The sequence below is a fragment of the Urocitellus parryii genome, chromosome 11, assembly GCF_045843805.1.
Source record: "Urocitellus parryii isolate mUroPar1 chromosome 11, mUroPar1.hap1, whole genome shotgun sequence".
Taxonomy (NCBI): Eukaryota; Metazoa; Chordata; class Mammalia; order Rodentia; family Sciuridae; genus Urocitellus; species Urocitellus parryii.
The window spans coordinates 34,723,138-34,741,959 of NC_135541.1; the positions used below are offsets into that span (position 1 = coordinate 34,723,138).

At 49.8% G+C, this 18,822-nt stretch overlaps 1 protein-coding gene across 2 annotated transcripts in view; it reads right to left on the reverse strand.

Moving 5' to 3' along the window:
* Window positions 1-18,822, reverse strand: part of Ttc39a (tetratricopeptide repeat domain 39A) — a 43,951-nt gene that overhangs the window by 13,414 nt on the left and 11,715 nt on the right. The window contains exons 3-12 of one of the 2 annotated variants that reach the window (XM_026382615.2): window positions 14,201-14,332; window positions 13,256-13,332; window positions 12,336-12,403; window positions 10,294-10,358; window positions 7,834-7,933; window positions 7,058-7,123; window positions 4,923-5,031; window positions 4,378-4,445; window positions 4,238-4,297; window positions 3,229-3,390 (exon numbers count right to left, since the gene is read on the reverse strand). In XM_026382615.2, coding sequence (XP_026238400.1) covers window positions 3,229-3,390; window positions 4,238-4,297; window positions 4,378-4,445; window positions 4,923-5,031; window positions 7,058-7,123; window positions 7,834-7,933; window positions 10,294-10,358; window positions 12,336-12,403; window positions 13,256-13,332; window positions 14,201-14,332 — 907 coding nt within the window. Of the gene's footprint in view, window positions 1-3,228; window positions 3,391-4,237; window positions 4,298-4,377; window positions 4,446-4,922; window positions 5,032-7,057; window positions 7,124-7,833; window positions 7,934-10,293; window positions 10,359-12,335; window positions 12,404-13,255; window positions 13,333-14,200; window positions 14,333-18,822 lie in introns of those variants that run through there. The other variant, XM_077791509.1, reaches the window with a different exon arrangement.

The window sequence follows — 18,822 nt, forward strand, 5'->3', positions numbered from 1 at the left end:
AGCCCAGTCCGGAACAGGATCCCTGCGCGCCTGCGCACGCCCTCCCCCGGAAGTGTATGGGAGAGGCGCCCGGTTGGGTGCTGCCTGGCTCCGTGCTGCCCAGCTGCGTGCTGCCCTCAAGTGGCCCACCCTTGAACCACAGCTCATGCCTCCTGGGGCTGCTGCCAAGGAAAACACCTTCCAGTAGCCAAGAAAGAAATAGGAGCAGGACATCCTGGAGTCTGATCTCTGGAGGAGGCAGAAAGCAGCCTTCCATCTGGCAGCCACGCTGAGCCCGCGCCTCAGTCAACCCTTCACAACGTCAAAAAGCTGATGGGAAGTTCCCCCTTGTGGAAACCTGTTCCCCAGCACACTCTAGCTCTCTCCCTTTGCCCCGCCCAGTTCCCAGTGACTTTACCTCCTGTCCAGCCTTGAATCTCACAGGCCCTGCTCCCACAGACACCCCTCATTCACTGCACCAGCCCCCCCCCTCTCCCCGCTGCAGGCTGTACTCCTAGTCCACATGGTCTCCTGTGCTCCCTGCTCCCATTTCTACTCCCCTGCAAGCCATTACCCACACCATGGACTATGAGATTCAGTTTTCCCCACTCTCCTACTTCATCTCCTACAGTCTCCCCCTCACTCACTCACTCCTGCCACAGGCCTTGAGCTATTCCCTGAATAGTGTGTTTCCCTGTTTTCCGACCAGGCTTTATCTGCAGCCTACTGCATCCACAGCTCGCTCTGTTTGAAGGTCCTTTCTTTTGAGGGGGTGGGTATCAGTATCAGGAATTGAACCCAGGGCCAACTCAACCACTAGCCACATCCCCAGCCCTATTTTGTATTTTACTTAGAGACAGGGTCTCACTGAGTTGCTTAGCGCCTCACTGTTGCTGATGCTGGCTTTGAACTCGCCATCCTCCTGCTTCAGCCTCCCGAGCCACTAGAATTACAGGTGTACACCACAGCTTCTGGCTCCTCTGTCTGAAGTAATAGAAAGGCCTGCCCCTTCAGCACATTCCAGTTTCTTCCCTGACAGGCATCCCTGACTACCCATACATTAGAAGGGGATCAACATAATGATGCATTATACATCTATATATGTAGATGTATATACATCAACTAGGATATTAGCCTTGAGCAGGGTCTTTACTTTATTCACTCTTGTATTTCTGTCCTAGAACAGGACCTGGCACTTGGGGGTGCCCAGAATGCACAAATCTGTAAACCACTAGCATTCAAGGGCTGTCCTTACCCCTGATGTTACCATAAAGCCCCAAAAGTCACTGGAGATCTTCACCACCTGCCCCAAACTCCTTTTCTGGCTTATCTACTGCCATTTCTTCTCCATTACTCTTTGCCTGCACTGTTCCTCTGCCCAGTATGCCACTCTCCTCTGTCGGTCTCATTCTCCTAAGAGCCTTCTCTACTCGCTCCCAGACAGCTCGCCCTCACTATGCTACCAGGAGCTAGGATGGATTTGTGACCTGGAGTTGTACACATTCAAATTATCCAGGGATGTTGTAGAACATAGCAGCCACCTCCCCTGTTGGGAGTCCCTTCTCCCCAAGGTACCTGACGGTTCGCTCTTTGATTCCACAAACATTTACCTTGCTGGATTACAGTACAGGGTCTGTGCAAGGCAGAAAGTAATTGTCATCAAGAAGCTTACATATGGTTGGCTGGGGTTGGGCTCAGTGGTAGAGTGCTGGTCTAGCATTTATAAGGCACTGGGTTCTTTCCTCAGCACCACATAAAGTAAAATAAAGATATTGTGTCCACCAAAAAACTAAAAAATAATTTCTTTTTTTAAAAAAAGCTTATGGCAAGTGGCTCAGAGGAGGAAGGACTCTCTAGTGTCCCTGCACTCACACCCCATACCCCTCAGTGCCCCCGTCCTGGTAACACAGAACCTCTTGGCCCAAGCCTTTGCTCTTGCTGTCCCTTTCACTTCCTCCACTCCATCACACTAGCTCCTCCTCCAAGGCTCAGCTCAGAGAGCTCCTCTTCTTGAGGCCTTCCTAGTCCTCTGGGCTGCCTCAGAGCTGCTCTCATTCCCCCTTTATATTATTAAGTGCATAGATGTCACTACCAAATTTCTGACCATCTCAATTCCTAGGCTAAGCACTGGAGAAACTCAAAGATCTTCACAGGGTTGCCTTTGAAGGGTCCAAGCAGAGAGAAATCTGAGTAGAGAAGGTGACACATATGACACATATGACAATGGTCACAGGCCAAATCCCTAGAGTAGGACATTGATTGACACTGTGGTGACCACGTGCTAAAGATTAGGAATGGATAAGCCCCAGGACTCAGGGTGCTACAACCCCCATTTTCTATAGGAAACCCCCCTGACAGTGTTATAGATAGATAGGGACTTACAGACCCCAAAAAACTCAGTAAGCTGGGGACTGAGCTGGTTGTCACAGCCAGAGATGTCCTGACACCTGGGAGACTTGGCCCTCCTACTGCTCCTCACAGCAGCTGTATAGATGCCCCATGCCCCGTCTCCCCCAAGTGGGTGAACCCACCTGCCACCTCACTGCACAGGAAGGCTTCCACAGTCACTTTTAGTTCAAAAAGGTTCCCGAGGCTTAGTTCTACTCAGAGTGGGAGGTGATGAGGCATGGGTGTGGTGGGCTTACAAGGGTTGGGCCCAAGAAAGCCCCCAACAACAGAGTAGTCTCAGGGCAAGCCAGCCTCCCTGGGATGACTAGAGCAGTGAGGGAAGAGCAGAGGCCCCTGAGTCTCAGAGAACTGATCTCAAATCCAGGATTTATCACCAACAGCTAAGTGGGCCAGGAAAGTCAGCCTCAGAGTCTGGCATGTGCTCAATGGAGATGGCAACTTTTCCTTTGGTTGTGATGTGAACGAAATGGAAAGAGCCAGGCAGTTCTATTGGACAGCACTTGCCTACACATGTAAGCCATGTTTCTATTCCTTGTGACCAAAAATCTTGACTGACATAATTCTGGGGATGTAGCTCAGTGGCAGAATGCAAACTTGGCATGTGCAAAGCTCTGGGTTCAATTCCTAGCACCAGAAAAAACAAAAAAACAAAAAACAAGTTTCTCTGTTCCTCATGGTTTTAGTTCCTTCAAACTCTGGGTTCCACTAGAAGGTATGGTCCTGTTTAGATTCCATCTGGCACATCTGTTCAGCCAGGGGGTTAGCTCTTGGTCTAGGGACTCATGGCCAGTGTGGGTCAGCCTGAGCATCCCAGTACCCTGACACAGGAAGTCAACCCACCTTGGACCAGGAGTTTTCCTTGCTGAGCAGGTCGGCATAGAAATAGGACATTTTCCACTGGCCCTTGTAGGTGAAGCACCACATCAGCTCCCAGTAGCACATGTGGTGAAACTGCTTCCAGTGCTGCTGGGCTTCGCAGCACTCCTCAAACCGCCGGATGGCCTGTGGACACCTCTGCGTCAGCCTGGTGTGTCCTGCCCCACCCTCTGCACCCTTTGAGACCTCCACCTCCACAGCAGACCTGACCTCCTCCAGTGCATGGTGGTCCAGCCCTGTGCCAGGCTTGGGTGGGGCCAGGAGATCTTCTTTCTGTCCTGGTTCTACCCACCTAAGTCTTATATGTCCTTGGGCCCATTACTGCCCCTCTTTGGGACTCTAGATTTCAGTCACAAAATGAAAAGGTAGGACAGAGCTACACTGGAGGGGATAACAGGAAGTGGAAGGAATTAACATGACAGTGATAAAATAATGTCTATCAGTAGCCTCTATAAGATTACCTGTGCCTGGAATATTTGTCCTACCAGGGCCAGCTAGAAACCCCAGCACTCCACATTGTAGAATCTGCTGTGGGCCTTGACTTAGTGCTGGAATCTCTACCAGTACTGTGACCCTTCCCATCTCTAACTCTCCCTGGCTCCCCTCAGCCCCTGGCAATAACACTCTACTCACCAGGGTCCAGCCTCACCATGCTCTGATCAAATGGCCTTTCCTACTCTCCACCTCCCTTAAGCATCCCCCTCACCTAGAATATCATACAGCACAACAAATCATTATGTACAACTCTAACACACCATTAAAAAAAATGGAAAGAAAAAAAATCCTACAGTACAGATGCCATGTCCTCCTTCATCTTCCCAGACTGCGTTAGTTAGAAGCGAATCTCCTACCCTACACTTGCGTAGGTCCTCTCTTGGGGTCCCATTACAAGTCTGCTCTATCCACTAAGGATGCTTCTGTTTGCCTGACTTCCTGCTGGAAAGGGAGTCCCCAAGAGACCCCCAACACTCACAGCGTCAATGTTGCCTTTGATGGCTTCAATCCGCCCAGCAAAGAACAGGAAAATGGCGCCCTGCAATGAAATACATAAGGTATGTATGGGTCTGTGGTGTGCTCATGCGCTTGGGGGTGCTTGGCTAAATGTGGGCTCACCTTGGGGTATCGATTCAGGTAGGGCTTCAACAGCTTCTCTGCCTCCTCGATGTTGACATTCCCAGTACCTGGAGGAGGTAGCCAGGGGAGCATAAAACATTACCATCATAGGCTCCTGTATTCTTCCCAGCAGCCTACCAGGGCCTTCCTAGGGCCTCTACCTCCTACTCTCTGAGATAGGGATGATAATTCTTCCTATCTCAGGCAACATAAGAATTAAATAAGATAATGCAGATATCACACATCACAGGGCTCAACAGTCAGGTGCCAAAATCTGCCAAGTTTGTGTCCAGAAACACAGAGACAGCATCTTCACTCCCTGCAAGGTAGGCACAATCATGCCCATTTTGCAGATGAGGAAACTGTGGCTGGAATGTGGTTACACTGGAAGGAACTGAGTGGCCAGCAGGCTAGCCTCAGGATAGTCAATGTGGCTCTGTTATTTCTGGTTTCAGTAACCCACCCCCATCCCACAGGCCTGAACATAGTTTGCAACCTCTGATCCTTGGATACCACTAGACCGGGGCCCCATGTAGGGCTCCTACCAAGTACGAAGGTGAGGAAGGTGTGGTAGCACAGCAGCAGCATGACACAGAGCACAGCGCGAAAGCTGTGTCCCGAGGCGCCCTCCTCCAGCTGGAGTAGCCCATAGTCCTGGGGGAAAGGAGGACAGGCTGAGGTTCCCAGAGAGAGCCAGGGGCCTGGGAGTCTGGACTGCTGAAGCAGGGGCAAGAGAGCACTAGGCTTGTCTGGAAACCTGGAGGCCACAGCAGCTGCCCCCAGGCTATGTGACCCTGAGCAAAGGGTTGCGTTCTCAGTGCCTCAGCCACCTTGGGGGCGGGGTGGGGGACACCGCTGCTAAGGCCAGGATAAAGGGTTGCCTGGGTCTTGGATGTCACCCACCTCTCCCACAGTCCCTTCCCATTTCTCCCTGTATGCATCTACTGTCAGCCTTGTGGTGGGCTCTGAGAGCCAAGTAGCTTGGTCATGTTGGAAGGAGGAGTGGTGAAAGGAAAATCCTAACCACAAGGTCGGGGCACAGGTGGGGCCACGAGTCTGGGTGGCTTCCTGGGGGAGAAGCCTCCAGAGCCTAATTTGGGGAGAGGCAAGGCCAGACCCTCCTGTAGTCCCTGCCCCTCAGTCTGTAGTCTGCAGCATTCTTGTCCTTCCTGTGTCCTTCCTAAAACACAAACCTGACCTGCCTCAAACTCTCTATGGCTACTCTGCCTTTGGGACAAAGCCTAGGCTGGATGCTGCAGGTTAGGGTTACCTATCCCACCCTGGGCCTTTCTCATACTCTTTCTTTCATCAGCACCCTGAGACCCTACCTGCCATCAGCAAAACTGACAGGATGGACCTTTGAAGCCTCCAGTCATGGACCACAGATGATAACCAAAAAAAAAAAAGAAAAAAAGATTCCTTTTTCTTTTTTATTTTATTTTGTTTGTTTGTTTTTGGCACCAGGAATTGAACCCAGGGTCGTTTAACCACTGAGCCACATCCCCAGCCCTGTCTTTTGTTTTCATTTTGAGACAAGGTCTCGTTAAGTCCCTAGGGCCTCACTAAATTGCTGAGGTTGGTCTCAAACTTACAATGCTCCTGCTTCAGACTTCCAAGTTGCTGGGATTACAGCTGTGCACCACTGTGCCTGGTTGACAACCCAAATTTCGAGGGCCCAAAGACAGCATTCAGTACCACCAAGCCTCAGGTAACAATCTCCCTCCTTGGCTCTCTCTGCCCTGATGGTATCTAGAGGAACGCTCCAGGCCCATGCTGGCATGTGTCAAACTCTTGCCCTAAATTCCCTCTCACAAAGAGAAGCAGCCTGAGGTTGAGTTAGGGAGTCACTATTTCATAAGATTGTGTGGCTCTCGTAGTTTTTTTATAATAATGTTCTTTTTTATAATAATGTTCTAGCCAAATAATATACACTTCATGTAATATGGTTTCATTAAAATTCAAGTGAAAATTGAGTGACTTTTGAGAAAAGTATCTAAATAATACCATGGAGATCCACGGGCAGGGCAGATGTCAGGAAGGGCCAGAGACAGTGCACCTCTGAGCAACTCTTATCCAGCCCGCAGGGATCCCTTGTTTCACTGAGAGGCGACTCAGGGGAGGCAGGAACTTGCTCAGGGTCGCAGGAAGGGCATGAGGCTCCTGACCTCCAAGCCAGTGCTCCTTCCACACCACCAGCCTCCTCCACCAGAGAGCCCTCAATGGGGGCTGGTAGGTAACTCAAGTTCCTGCTCTCAGTAAGGCTTCTGGGTGCTCAAGTTCTCTGGTTCCCTCTCATGTTCTGAAGCCCAGGATGGCTCCCTTGGGTATCTCCCAGATGAGGTGGGAGCACCAAACAATTGTCCTGGAGGGAAGGACTTGCTCAAAGCCTTGAAGTGAGGAAGAATCAGAGGGGAAAAGAACTCCAGGTCCCTCAGGGCTGCCCTTCACACCCACCCTCACCCCAGAGCCTCTCCTCCATGTAAGGGGCCAGGGAGGGATCAACTGCCCCATAGGACCAGAATGGAGTGAAGGCAGACTCAGAGATCTGGGCTTTCTCCAGGGTTACACACTGAGGGAGGCTGAGCCTGGACTGGCACCTAGGTCCTCAGCTGCACCCTTTCAAGCCCAGCTTCAGTCCTGGGGCAGAGCAGGACAAAGGCACTAAAAGGCAAGTGTTTACCTTATTTCCTGAAAACCCCACAAACTCCAGGAGCCGCAGGATCCTAGTGGGAAGCATGGACAATGTCTGCAGGAACAGAGACAGCTGGGTACAATGAGGGCACCCCAGTGTAGACAGGGAACCCCACCCTACGGCCTGCTCTTTGAATAGACTTCTGGACAGCAGAGACCTAACTTCCCCGACACACATGCCTTTGGAAAGGTCCCTAGTCCTATGTGGCAGGGACCTGAGCAGCAACACCTCCTAAGAGCAGTGCTTCCCAGTCTCCCTGTCTGAGCACACACTGTCCCCTCTGCCTGCAATACCCTTCCGAATCTGCAAACTCCATGGATCCTTCAAGATCCATCCAGATGCTTAATCTGTCTCCCAGAAAAACCTTCCCCAGCTCTCCTGGAAAAGGACTAGGCTCTCGGTCCTCTGTTGGTCACCAGCTATTTCCAGGCCTGTTGCTTTCCTTGTCATTAAAGGCCTGATGTAACTGATTTTTCAAGTTCTAGTGCTATAATGGTTTTCCCCCATGGTAAATTTTGAGCCACCAATTTGACACACAGATGCACAGATGGAGTCTCTGGAGCCGAGTCCAGCACCCTCCACCCACGCCCCAGTTCTGAGCCTCTGAAGGTTGGTGATATGTGAGGTTTATCTCTGGGTCCTGGTGCCTGGCACATAGCCAAACATGGTGCACTCAGTAGTGACCACACATGGCAGAAACATGCAGGGGAGACTTATCTGGAACCCAGACACTGTGGAAATGGGGAGAGGGGACTCCCACTCACCAGGTTGAAGGCTCCTACACCAAGCTTCACTCCTCCTTCAAAGTGCCTGTGGCTCGATCCCTTGCAGTACTGTGAGGACTGGACAAGGTTGTCCAATTCCCTGTGGGAACAGGCAAAGCTCTGTTTCAGTCACATGCTGGGGGCAGAAGCTGGGGTCCCTTCCAGCTGGGCCCAAGGTCAACTACACTTTAGCCTGATCTAACTCCCTGGTGGTAGATTTACACAGTTCTAGAGATCCAGAGAGCTGATACTCAAAGAATTTCTAACCATCTCTCACCATGACAACACATTCCTCACCCTGAATTTCAGCCACACTGACCTTAGCACGCCTCGCCCTGTCTTTCAGGCATGTGTTCATGCTGTGCATTCTGACTAGAACAGAGTTGCTCAATCTGACAGTTTAGGTAGGCTAGCTAATTTTGTTGGAGCAAGGGAGCAGAACTGGGGCAGTCTCTTGCATTGTTTAGTACATCTCCAGCCTCCACCCTCTGGATGTCAGTAGCATCCTCTCCCCAGTGGGACTTTGCCAAACATCTGCAGGGGACATAATTACCACCAGGTGAGAACCACTGGCTAACTTGAAAGCCCCCTCCCTCAGGAAATCTTCTAAGAGTTTGCTTGGTTGGAATCCAACCCTTTCTTCCTGGTCATCAACTAAAGATCCCTTAGCCCAGGCTAAGCCAGAGATTCTCAGGATGTGCCTGCTGCCAGGCATGATGGCACATGCCTATAACTCCAGCAACTTGGGAGGCTGAGGAAGGAGGACTTCAAATTCAAGGCCAGCCTCAGTAATTTAGCGACCTTGTCTCAAAAAAAAAAAAAAAAGAAAGAAAGAAAGAAAGAAAGAAAAAAAGAAAAAGAGAAGAAAGAAAAGGGATATAGCTCAGCAACTAAGCACCCTTGGCACCCTTGGGTTCAATTCCCAGTATTTTAAAAAAGTATCTGCTTGGGGCTGGGGATGTAGCTCAAATGGTAGTGCGCTCGCCTGGCCTGCGTGCGGCCCGGGTTCGATCCTCAGCACCACATACAAACAAAGATGTTGTGTCCACCAAAAACTAAAAAAATAAAATTAAAATTCTCTCTCTCTCTCTCTCTCTCAAAAAGAAATATATATATAAAGTGTCTGCTTCCTTCCTGGACTATCAACGTCTTATGAGTTTTTGATTGGCAAGCACCACTGAGGCTTCTCAGCTCCAGGCACTAGAAGACTGCAGGCAACAAAACGACCAAGCACAGCCCCATAGCACCCACCTTCTATGGGGCAGCTCCATCAAGTCTCTGAAAGAGTGAAGAGAACCTCAGAGGGAAAGCCCTGGGCCCAGTCTCATCTGGGAATCAGAAAGTCTTTAGCTAGGAGGTGACATTTGAGCTGAAAATCTAAGGGGTGAGTTGGAGCTAGCCTGGTACAGAGTGTTTCTGACCAAACATCATATCCAAAGGCCCTGAAGCAGGACTCAGCTGGGCATATCTGAAGAACTGGGTGAAGGCCCAAAGTCTGAGGCAAAGTAGAGGAGAGGATTTGGCAAGGAAGGTAGGGAAGAGCTCCCAGGAATGGCTGGATAGTGACCAAGAGTCTTCTCAGAGCAGAAGGAGCCTCAGGAGTTGGCAAGAGGTGACCTAGCCATGTTTTGGAGACATCATTCTGACAGCTGACAGGCAGGCTGTGGGGCCAGAGCACTTGTCTGGCTCCTTGGACAAATCCTGTGCTCCACCCCAGCCACACTTGTCACACTGATGAGCAACACTTATCTGCAGGGAAAGAGTCACATTACATGGGAAAGGTGAAGATAAGTAGTCTCACACTTTCATGGGAAATAAGTTTTAATGTAAAATTTAGGGGGATACTGAGTTTTCAGAGCTTTATTTGATGCTGGATTATAGATAAAGAACTGTGGAGACATACTGGGTAAAAGTGCTCTTGATTGTACCTTCATTCTTTCATTCATAAACACAATCTATGTCTGGCCCACGGCTGAAAGTCAGGGATCCACAGAGCATGAAAATGATTCTGGCCCTCAAGGGTGGGGTGTGTGTGTGTGTGTGTGTGTGTGTGTGTACAATCTGACTACTAAAGGAGTTGAGAAAAGCTTCATGGGGAAAGGATCATGGCCTTCATGGATATGTATGAATTCTGCTGTTCCTCGAATGACTGTTCTTGGGTCTGTCTCCCTGCCTCCACTAGACCAAGATATTTGTGTGAAATCTGGGTCTAATTTTTCCCTAGCATAGGCTCAGCCACAGAGAAGGCACTCAGGAGATCAAAGGAACAGACACAGCCAGAAAACCAGGGGGATATTATTTCAGAACACTAAGACACTGGGGGTGCAGAAATCTGCCTGAGCTCAGCACGCTGAACTTCCAGCCCCCAGCCAATACTCTCTGCCTCCTACAAAGCAGCCCAGGGTAGTAGATGCCGCGGTCCCAGGCCTCCCAGCCCTCCTGCTGGCAAGTCCCACTCACTTGTAGGTCTGGTAGCTGTTTCGAACTTTGATGCCGCCCTTGATGAAGCTCACCATGTTCTCATCCTACAGAAGGAAGAGATGCTGAGAGCCAGCCCAGGCTTGAGAACCAAAACAACCCAATAGGAGTGTGGGTAAACACAATGGGGTATGTTCATCTAAGACAATATCATACAGCCACATGAGGACAAGTGAAGAAAGCAAGCAACACATAGCCTGAGCCCTTGGGAAATTCATAAACACTGAAGCATAACAATGTACTGTTCAGAAAGGAACAGGAAGCTGATAAACTGTTTTTAACAACAGGTGGGGAATGAAGGAAAATGAAGTTAGTGGCTTCCCTGTGGAGGGAGGCCAGGATGGTGGCAGGATCTCAGACGGCGAGAAGAGTTTCCACCAGTGCTGTTCTTGGGGATTGAAGGTGTTTATTATTTGTAGTAATATAATAAATAAAATGATCCAAGTGTGGTGGTATATGCCTGTAATCCCAGAGACTCTGGAAGCTAAAGCAGGAAGATCACAAGTTTATGGCCAATCTCAGCAATTTAGTGAGACCCTGTCTCAAAATAAAAAGTAAAAAGGGCTGGGAATGTGGCTAAGTAGTGAAGCACCCCTGGGTTCATTACCCAGTATGTATAAACAAACAAACAAGCCTTTCATGGTGCAATTATTATAGTGAGTCCTAAACCAAAGATTAGGATTAATCTAATTCTAATCACCAAAGGTCCCAAAAGACAATTAAAAAAAAAAAGAGCTAAGAATAACAAACAGCACCCATGTGTATCCCTTCCCTCCAAATATCCTGATAATATGTTATAACTATAAGCCAGGCTTTTTAATAAAATAATGCAGTGATAGTTCTCATGAATCCTACAGGGTGGTAAGGAGGCCATTTGCTAATCCTGTGACCCTGAGAAAATGACTCCTCTAAATTGCCTCTTCACTGGCTTCTGAGTTGAAGATTAAATAACAATGTAAACATATATAAAAACAAACTGACGTGTGTGAGGTATGGAGAAAGGACATACTTTGCTGTGTGCAAAAGCTTGGTGCACTGTAGGTGCTACCAGTGTTGACTGGATGAATCAAGTGTAAAACAGGCTTTGTGGGCTGGGGATGTGGCTTAAGCAGTAGCACGCTCGCCTGGCATGCATGCGGCCCAGGTTCGATCCTCAGCACCACATACAAAACAAAGATATGTTGTGTCCGCCGATAACTAAAAAATAAATATTAACATTCTCTCCCTCTCTCAAAAATAAAATAAAGATGTTGGGTCCACCGAAAACTAAAAAATAAATATTAAAAAATTCTCTCTCTCTCTCTCTTTAAAATAAAACAAAACAAAAAATGGGCTTTGTGACAGGGCTCTGTGACAATGCCTGTTGCCCCACATGGTTATAAACAGGAGCAGCAGCAGTGAAAAGGTGGAAGCTGTAAAGGTTAAATTTAAGTTTTTCTCTCCTGTTAAGTTTAAGTTTTGCTTTTCTGTAAATTTAAGTTCTGTTTTCCTGGAACCCGAAACTTATGTTAAAAACAGTTACTAATGTCAAAATGTACCCAGACCCAACACCCCCTCACAAAAGGCATGATTATTCTGTAATGGTTATTTTGTAACAATCCCACTCTCACACCCTAACTGCCATATTAACTTTCCTGTTTAAACACTGTATAAAAACTCTGCTTAAACTATACTCGGGGCTTCAGTTTCTCTCAGGAGAACTCTGAGCCCCAGCATGCTGGTTCCCCCCACAATAAACCCTTTGCTTTTGCATGAGACAAGTCTCTTGGTGGTCTCTTCCTCCGATGCTTGCCTGACCCTAACAAAGCCACACCCTGGAAATGGTTGGGAGCACCTGTGCTGGGTGGAAGGGGAAGAGCCCATTCCCTCCACAGTGAGGCTGGCCAGGACCAGGAGCTGGGGCTCTAAGCCTCAGGCCTCGCCTGGACCACAAGGGGAGGGTCATGGTGCTATGTACCCATCTGGCATGGACATGGTAACTGATCTGAAATTTCCAGCCTCCCAGCAAAAGGAGAGGTCCCTACCTGCAGGAATGTCAGGGCCGCTCTCTGCAGCAGGCACTCTGCATAGCAGACCTCAGCGTGGATTTCCTCTGCAGGGGGGAAAAACAAAATACTGCAGCCAGGAAGCGCGGGGGGGGGGGGGCAATCCTAAAACCCCCCTCTTTTCCCAAAACAAAGGCAATCCTAAAACCCCCTCTTTTCCCAAAACAAAGGCAATCCTAAAACCCCCTCTTTTCCCAAAACAAAGGGAGGCTGTGTCAGCACCTCCCCTACCTCTACCCAGTCACCCTGTCCAAAGTTAGCTCACCTCTCTCTCCCTAGTCTTTGGACTGGCTCCCAGCACTAACACCCCAAATATAGGCACAGACCCTTCTCCTTCCCCAAGTGTCACTGCAGATGCCGCTGCACCCTGCACCACTGCATGCATTGTTTGATACTAAAATTACCAGTGCTCTCAGGTGGGTGAGATCATTTGTACCTGTGCTGAAAAGCCCCAAATAACTTATGGTTGGCTACTGTCACCCAATGTCATGGCCTAAAGATGCCACGTGGTCTACAAGAGCCCAGATCAACTCTTCTGCTGCTGCTGCCATCTGTCTAAACCTGGGATGTCAATTCCTAAGATCACTTTCCCCTCTGGGACACACAGCGTCACTAAGCGTCCATCGGTACACCTGATCGACACTCCATTCTAAGCACCCTTTGGTCTCCATGAGTCTCCCTTTCCTCAGTCCAGGTTCTCAGCCAGGCATGCTGTTGGGTGGGCAGGTCTCCTCACACCCTCACCAGAGGGCCATTCCTGAAAAGGTCCCAGGCCTGACACACATGCCCCACATGTAGGCCCAGGGCCCTGCCCCCGTGGTAACTGGAAAAAGAACTGCCCCTCCCCTCACTCCTCAGGTCTGGAGCTGGGTCATCTGGGCTGGGCACAGATGCCACACCTTCTGTGAATTGGTCCATGGTGGGGCGGTGCACCAGGTTACTGAAGGAGTCTGTCACAGAAGACTTTCTCCTATGCCTGAAAAGGAAAAAGAGGCCTCCAGTCATTAAGTGGGGATAAAAGAGAGGACCAGCCTAGGTCTTTGCCCCTTTTTTGCTATGCTCCCAGAAAACTCCAAGGTGTATAGGATTCTCCAGATACTGAACTCCTGGCATTCCCAAATTCAGGACTTTCCTACGCCTTTGCCCTGCTGTTGTCTTCTGCCTGAATCCCTGTCCTGCTTCACTCTGTCCTGACCAGCACCTCGTCACACTCCAGGGCCCTTCTGAGGTATTACCTTCTCCAGGACTCTTTCTCACTTCGTGGGCTAGACACTCAAAACCCCATGAGCCCCCTGAATCATGCTGAATCACTCTCTGGGTCTGTGTCTCTGCCTGGTGGTACAGGTAACAAAACTGCCCCACTTTGATAATCTAGGTCACCACATCTGGCCCAGGCACTCAGGGTCTATTGGCCCACTTATACAGCAAATATGGATTGGACACATTCAGTTATGCACCAGGTCCTGTGACCCATGTCCTCATGCAGTTTCCAGAACTACCCATCATCATATATTATCACACCCATTTTATAGATGAGGAAAGTTAGGTCCAGAGAGGGACCTGCCAAGGTCAGAGTTATGAAGTGACAGAGCTAGATTTCTCTCCTAGTCAGCACTGGTACCTGAAAGCTGCTTGGTAACTAGAGCAGATGACAAAGCTTTACTGCTGTGCTGGCAGGGACGGCTCTCAGCACTTGAGGACAAAACCTCTTAGCCAAAAGCAACAGCACTACTAGTGCTCTTGTCAATTATTTACAAAACTCCTCAGTGCCAGGCACTAGGATAGGACAGGATGGCAAACAGGGGGACCTCAGACCCCAGTCCCTGCCTCCCCACAGCCCCAACCTCTGACACAGCAACTGTGCTTCCTTCATCATGTTGCCGGCAAGCAGGATGTCCTGGGGGTCGAACGTCATCATGGCCTGCATCTCCAGGATGGTGGCATACGTCAGCGAGTGGTACATGCTCTCCTTGGTTCTGCCAGAGAAAGGGGACATTGAGGGCACCCCTCCTCCAGCTCCAGATGTGACTGGACAAGTGCAAATCACCTGCCATCCCCTTCCAGCTCTTCATGAGGGAAGCAAGTACTGTCTGACCCTTTCACTGCCACTCAAAAGACCTCGGATCAGCTCTTCCTCATCCTGCTGAGGGGTCCTAAATGACCTTCCAAATTTGAGCCTCAGTTCCTCCTCTCTCTGGGAGGGGTGGTAGCAACAACGTAGCTTGAGGACTAAGGTCCTGGAGGAGTGTGGACCTAAAGCTGCCCCCTTCCCCAAACCTGGGCCCGCCTCTTGTTTCTGCCCTCACCTCCGGCAGGCAATCCCTGGTCCTCTCTGTTCCCAAGATCTCTTCTATCCCCAAGCCCCAAACCTGGGCTAGCTCTCATCCCCAACCCCCTGGATCAGCTGTACTCTTGATCCCTTTGTCCCATCATCTGACCACTAGCCCCTGGTTTAACATCCCAGTTCCACAGGAAACAAGCTCCACCCACCCCCCCCATGGTCTGGCTACAATGAATGTTGCACCACTGGCCTCAATGAACCATCCAGACCTTCCCCGAAAAAAACCCATGCTTTCCTCCTCATGGTTCCTGTGCCCTGAGATGCCTCTCCCCTGCCTCCAAGCCTCCTGGGAATCCAGGGCTCTTCCTCAGGGACTGTGTGCCTATGACCAGGCACAGGCCACACTGAACACATCAGCATAGACTCAGCCATCTCCAAAGACTGTGGGCACCTCCAGGACAGAGCTTGGATGTGACTCACCTCTGTCTTCAGCCTTTGCCTCCTGCCTCCCTGCTCCTCCACAGCCCTGGGCTTCTCCACAGAGGTGTGTTTGGGAAGGAGCGGGGTGGTTTAGCCTAACATATGGAGAGGGTAGAGGGCAAGGAGGCATGGGAACTATGCCAGTTTGGGCCTTGGTGGCTGTTCTGCAAAAGGGGGCAATGATGCTGGCTGGCCTGGGCCCTGTGGCCCTTGGGACTGACAGGAGGGAGCTGCTTGCCTGGCACAGCAGCAGTGTTGCTGCTTCCCCACGTGCCCTTGTCAATTATTTACAAAACTCCTCAGTGCCAGGCTTATGCTGGGAACTTCACAGGAGAGAGAGATGACTAAGGTTTATAGACAATTTTATCATAAAATCATGTGACTCTAACCGTCTTCCTTTCTCGTTCATGAAACATCTGTAGATTGAGTTTCTTTTTCTTTTTCTTTCTTTTTTTTTTTTTTTAATACTTCTGAGTGACTCTTGGGTGTTAGGCTTCTTGAGAGTCAAAGATTCCTGAAGGAAACAAAAAGCTGGAGGACCCCTCGTGATCCCTGCCTGTCCTCAAGACACCTCATCAGGCTTCCTCTGGGGATAGCAGTTTGTGGAAAAATGGCTGCCTGAAGTGGGGCCAAACTTGGACTTCAGAGTCCCTTAGACACAGAATGGAGTCTCAGCTTTGCCAGTCACCAGCTATATGACTCTGGTAAACCTCACAGTTTCTCTAAGTCTCAAGTTTTTCCTCTGTAAAGTGAATACAATAACTCTTCTGTCCAAGGGTTATTGTATTTTTTGAGTGACACCCAGGTCAGGGGCCACAACGTCTATGCTCAGTAAATTGAGCTCCTCTGTGTCCTGCTAGGGTCAAGGTTAATTCCCAGCCCTCTCCTTAATGAGGGGCTTCCCAAGCAACACAGACACCCAACCCCCTGACGCCCCACAACCCCTTCTTCAGACCTCTCCAACTCAGGACCTAGCCTTTCCCTTCCTCTTCTTCCACAGGTCTCAGTCCCAGGAATCAGCCCCACCTGTCCAGCTTCCCTGCTGAGCCCAGTATGGTACTTGGCCCAGAAGGAGAGACAGCCCCACCTGTGTAGCTGGCAGGCAAAGTAGAATTTCTAGTCTGAGTTCCAAGGCCCCAACATGCATCTGTGGCTAGAATCCTAGCCCTGTCTCACCTATCATCTGGAAGCCCCCTAACTCTGATCAAGACTAAAAACTCATATACAAAGGCAGGACAACCCCCAAACCTCAGTATGTACTCCACATGTTTTTATTTGCACACACAGAATCTAGGCCCCACACAGCTGCGCTGAACCCAGCTCTGCCAAACAATGCCCACTGGGATCCCACCTTCCAGGGCCCAGAGCAGTTATCAAGATGGGGAGGGTGCTGGAAGAGCCATCAACAGAGCAGGATGCTGTGACTGGGGACCTCAAGTTCTTCCTTCCTGGCTCACACCCAACAATTAGGCCTTATCAGCCATCATGACGGCCCTTGCCTCCACCATCTGGGCCTTCTCATCCTGACCCAACCCCCACTGCTCCTTCCTAGGCCCCCAACTCTAGTCCCAGCCTAGGGCCTCACTTTCCAAGTATGTCTGGAGGCAGACAGCCCCCTACCTCACCTTATCTCTACTCCCTCTTCATCAGAGCTCCCATTTCCTCGTCCCTCATCCTGGTCTTCTCAAAATTCACCTCACTGCCCTCCTCTCAAGACAAGCTGCTTCCAGGGGACTGTACATCCCATTCACCTTCCCTCAGACTGCTGGGACCCTTCCCTACTAGGACCTGCTGTAGCTCTTCCCACTCCAGCCAGGTTGAGGGTCTCCACCCTCAAATACACCAGAGCCTCATTCACTGCAGGTTCAGGCTCAGGCTATTCCCTCTCATCCAGCCCAGAAGTTTACATGTCACTTCTTCAAGAAAGCTGTTTGAAGCCAGTTTCACAGGCATTTGATCTGTGCTGCTGCACAGAGCATTGCACCTAAAAAGGTCCTATGTTTGGTTTAATTCTGTTATCACTGCCTCAAAATTCTTTTTTTTTTTTTTTTTTTGGTACCAGGGATTGAACCCAGGGGCTCTTAACTGCTGAGCCTTGTCCCCATCCCTTTTTGTATTTTGTTTAGAGACAGGGCCTCATTAAGTTGCTGAAGCTGGCTCTGAAGTCAAGGATCCTCCTGCCTTAGCCTCAGAAGCCACTGGGATTATAGGCATATGCCACTGTGCCCAGTTCAAAATTCTTAATTTGGAGCTAAATGACCCCACATTTTCATTTTGCAATGGGGTCTGAAAATTAGGCATCTTGCTGGGCACACACCTATAAGCCTAACAGCTCAAAAGATTGAAGAGATTGAAGCAGAAAAATTCCAAGTTCAAGGCTATTTAGCAAGACCCTGTCTCAAAATAAAAAATAAAAGATAGCACATTGGCACACATCTGTAATCCCAGCAACTCAGGAGGCTGAGGCAGGAGAATTTCAAGTTCCCGGTCAACCTCAGCAATATAGTGAGGCCTTAAGCAATTTAACAAGAACTTGTCTCAAAATAAAAAATAAAATAAGAGGGCTGGGGATGTGGCTCAGTAGTAAAGTGCTCCTGGATTTAATCTCCAGTGCATGGGCATGTACACATACACACACAAAAAAAAAAAAAAAAAAAAAAAGGAAAAGAAAGAAATTATGCAGCTGGCACCAAAGCCTTCCTGACCCGCACATGAGTTGGAGTCCCTGTGTAGCTCTCAGCAAGCTTATGGTTGGTTTCACTATTCCCCTGCTGGGACCTGACAACAGCCTATGTCTTGCATAGTACTGGAGCATCAGGACACCTCATGCAGGTTGAATGAACCAGCAACAGTCCTCCCCCACCCTCCCTTCCCCTGGATGGCACCTTGAACCTTGTCTTCATCATGCAGAATGGCTCTGCTTCTGGAGCCTTAAAGGATGCCACAGTTTCCCTAGCTTCCTGCCTTTGCCCCACCTCTAACCTGTCTCCTCTTCCTGACCCCTCGGCCAGCCTTCCTCATACCTGCCTGTCTCTTGTCAGAATACTCAGGGCTAAGTCCTGTGACCTTCTGACGCCCTCAGTTAGGAACCCCAGCCCAGGGTCTGCAGGACTGCCCACTTCTTCTACACTGCTACTGAACACTGTGAGAGAGCTGCCAGGCAGACAGGCACACCTCAGGCTGGGGGCCTGGTCAGGCCTGTCACACTACTCACCTTTTACTCTCCCTATGCCGCCCCCCCCCCCCACTGCCTGACCCCTCAGTCTCAACAAGTGACCTTTCTCTTGGAGAAATTCCAGGATGTCCACAGGGATGCACCCTGAACTTCCTGTGCCCAGGCACATGCAGGTCTGTGCACACCCTTTCCTACCTCTTCACTCCTCCTGGTGGAGAGGCAGCATGAGGTCTTCCTATGCAAGGTAACCGCCTCCACCCTGCCAAGACCCAACAGAGCACAGTGGTCAGAGTGGGGATTATGGGCCAGGTGGCCCTGCATTTAATCCCAGCTCTGCCACTTATGAACCATGATCACTTATTTATAGAGAAAAATTAACAGGGTAGACTCCATGTTCCAGAGACAATGCTGTGAGACGGACATAGAGCTAAGTACCAGAGATTAGCAGAACAGACATAAGGAAGGGAGCTTGGTAAACATAGTGACTTCCCCTGGGAGTAAAAGAGGGATAATATCCCCTATAGCTAAGG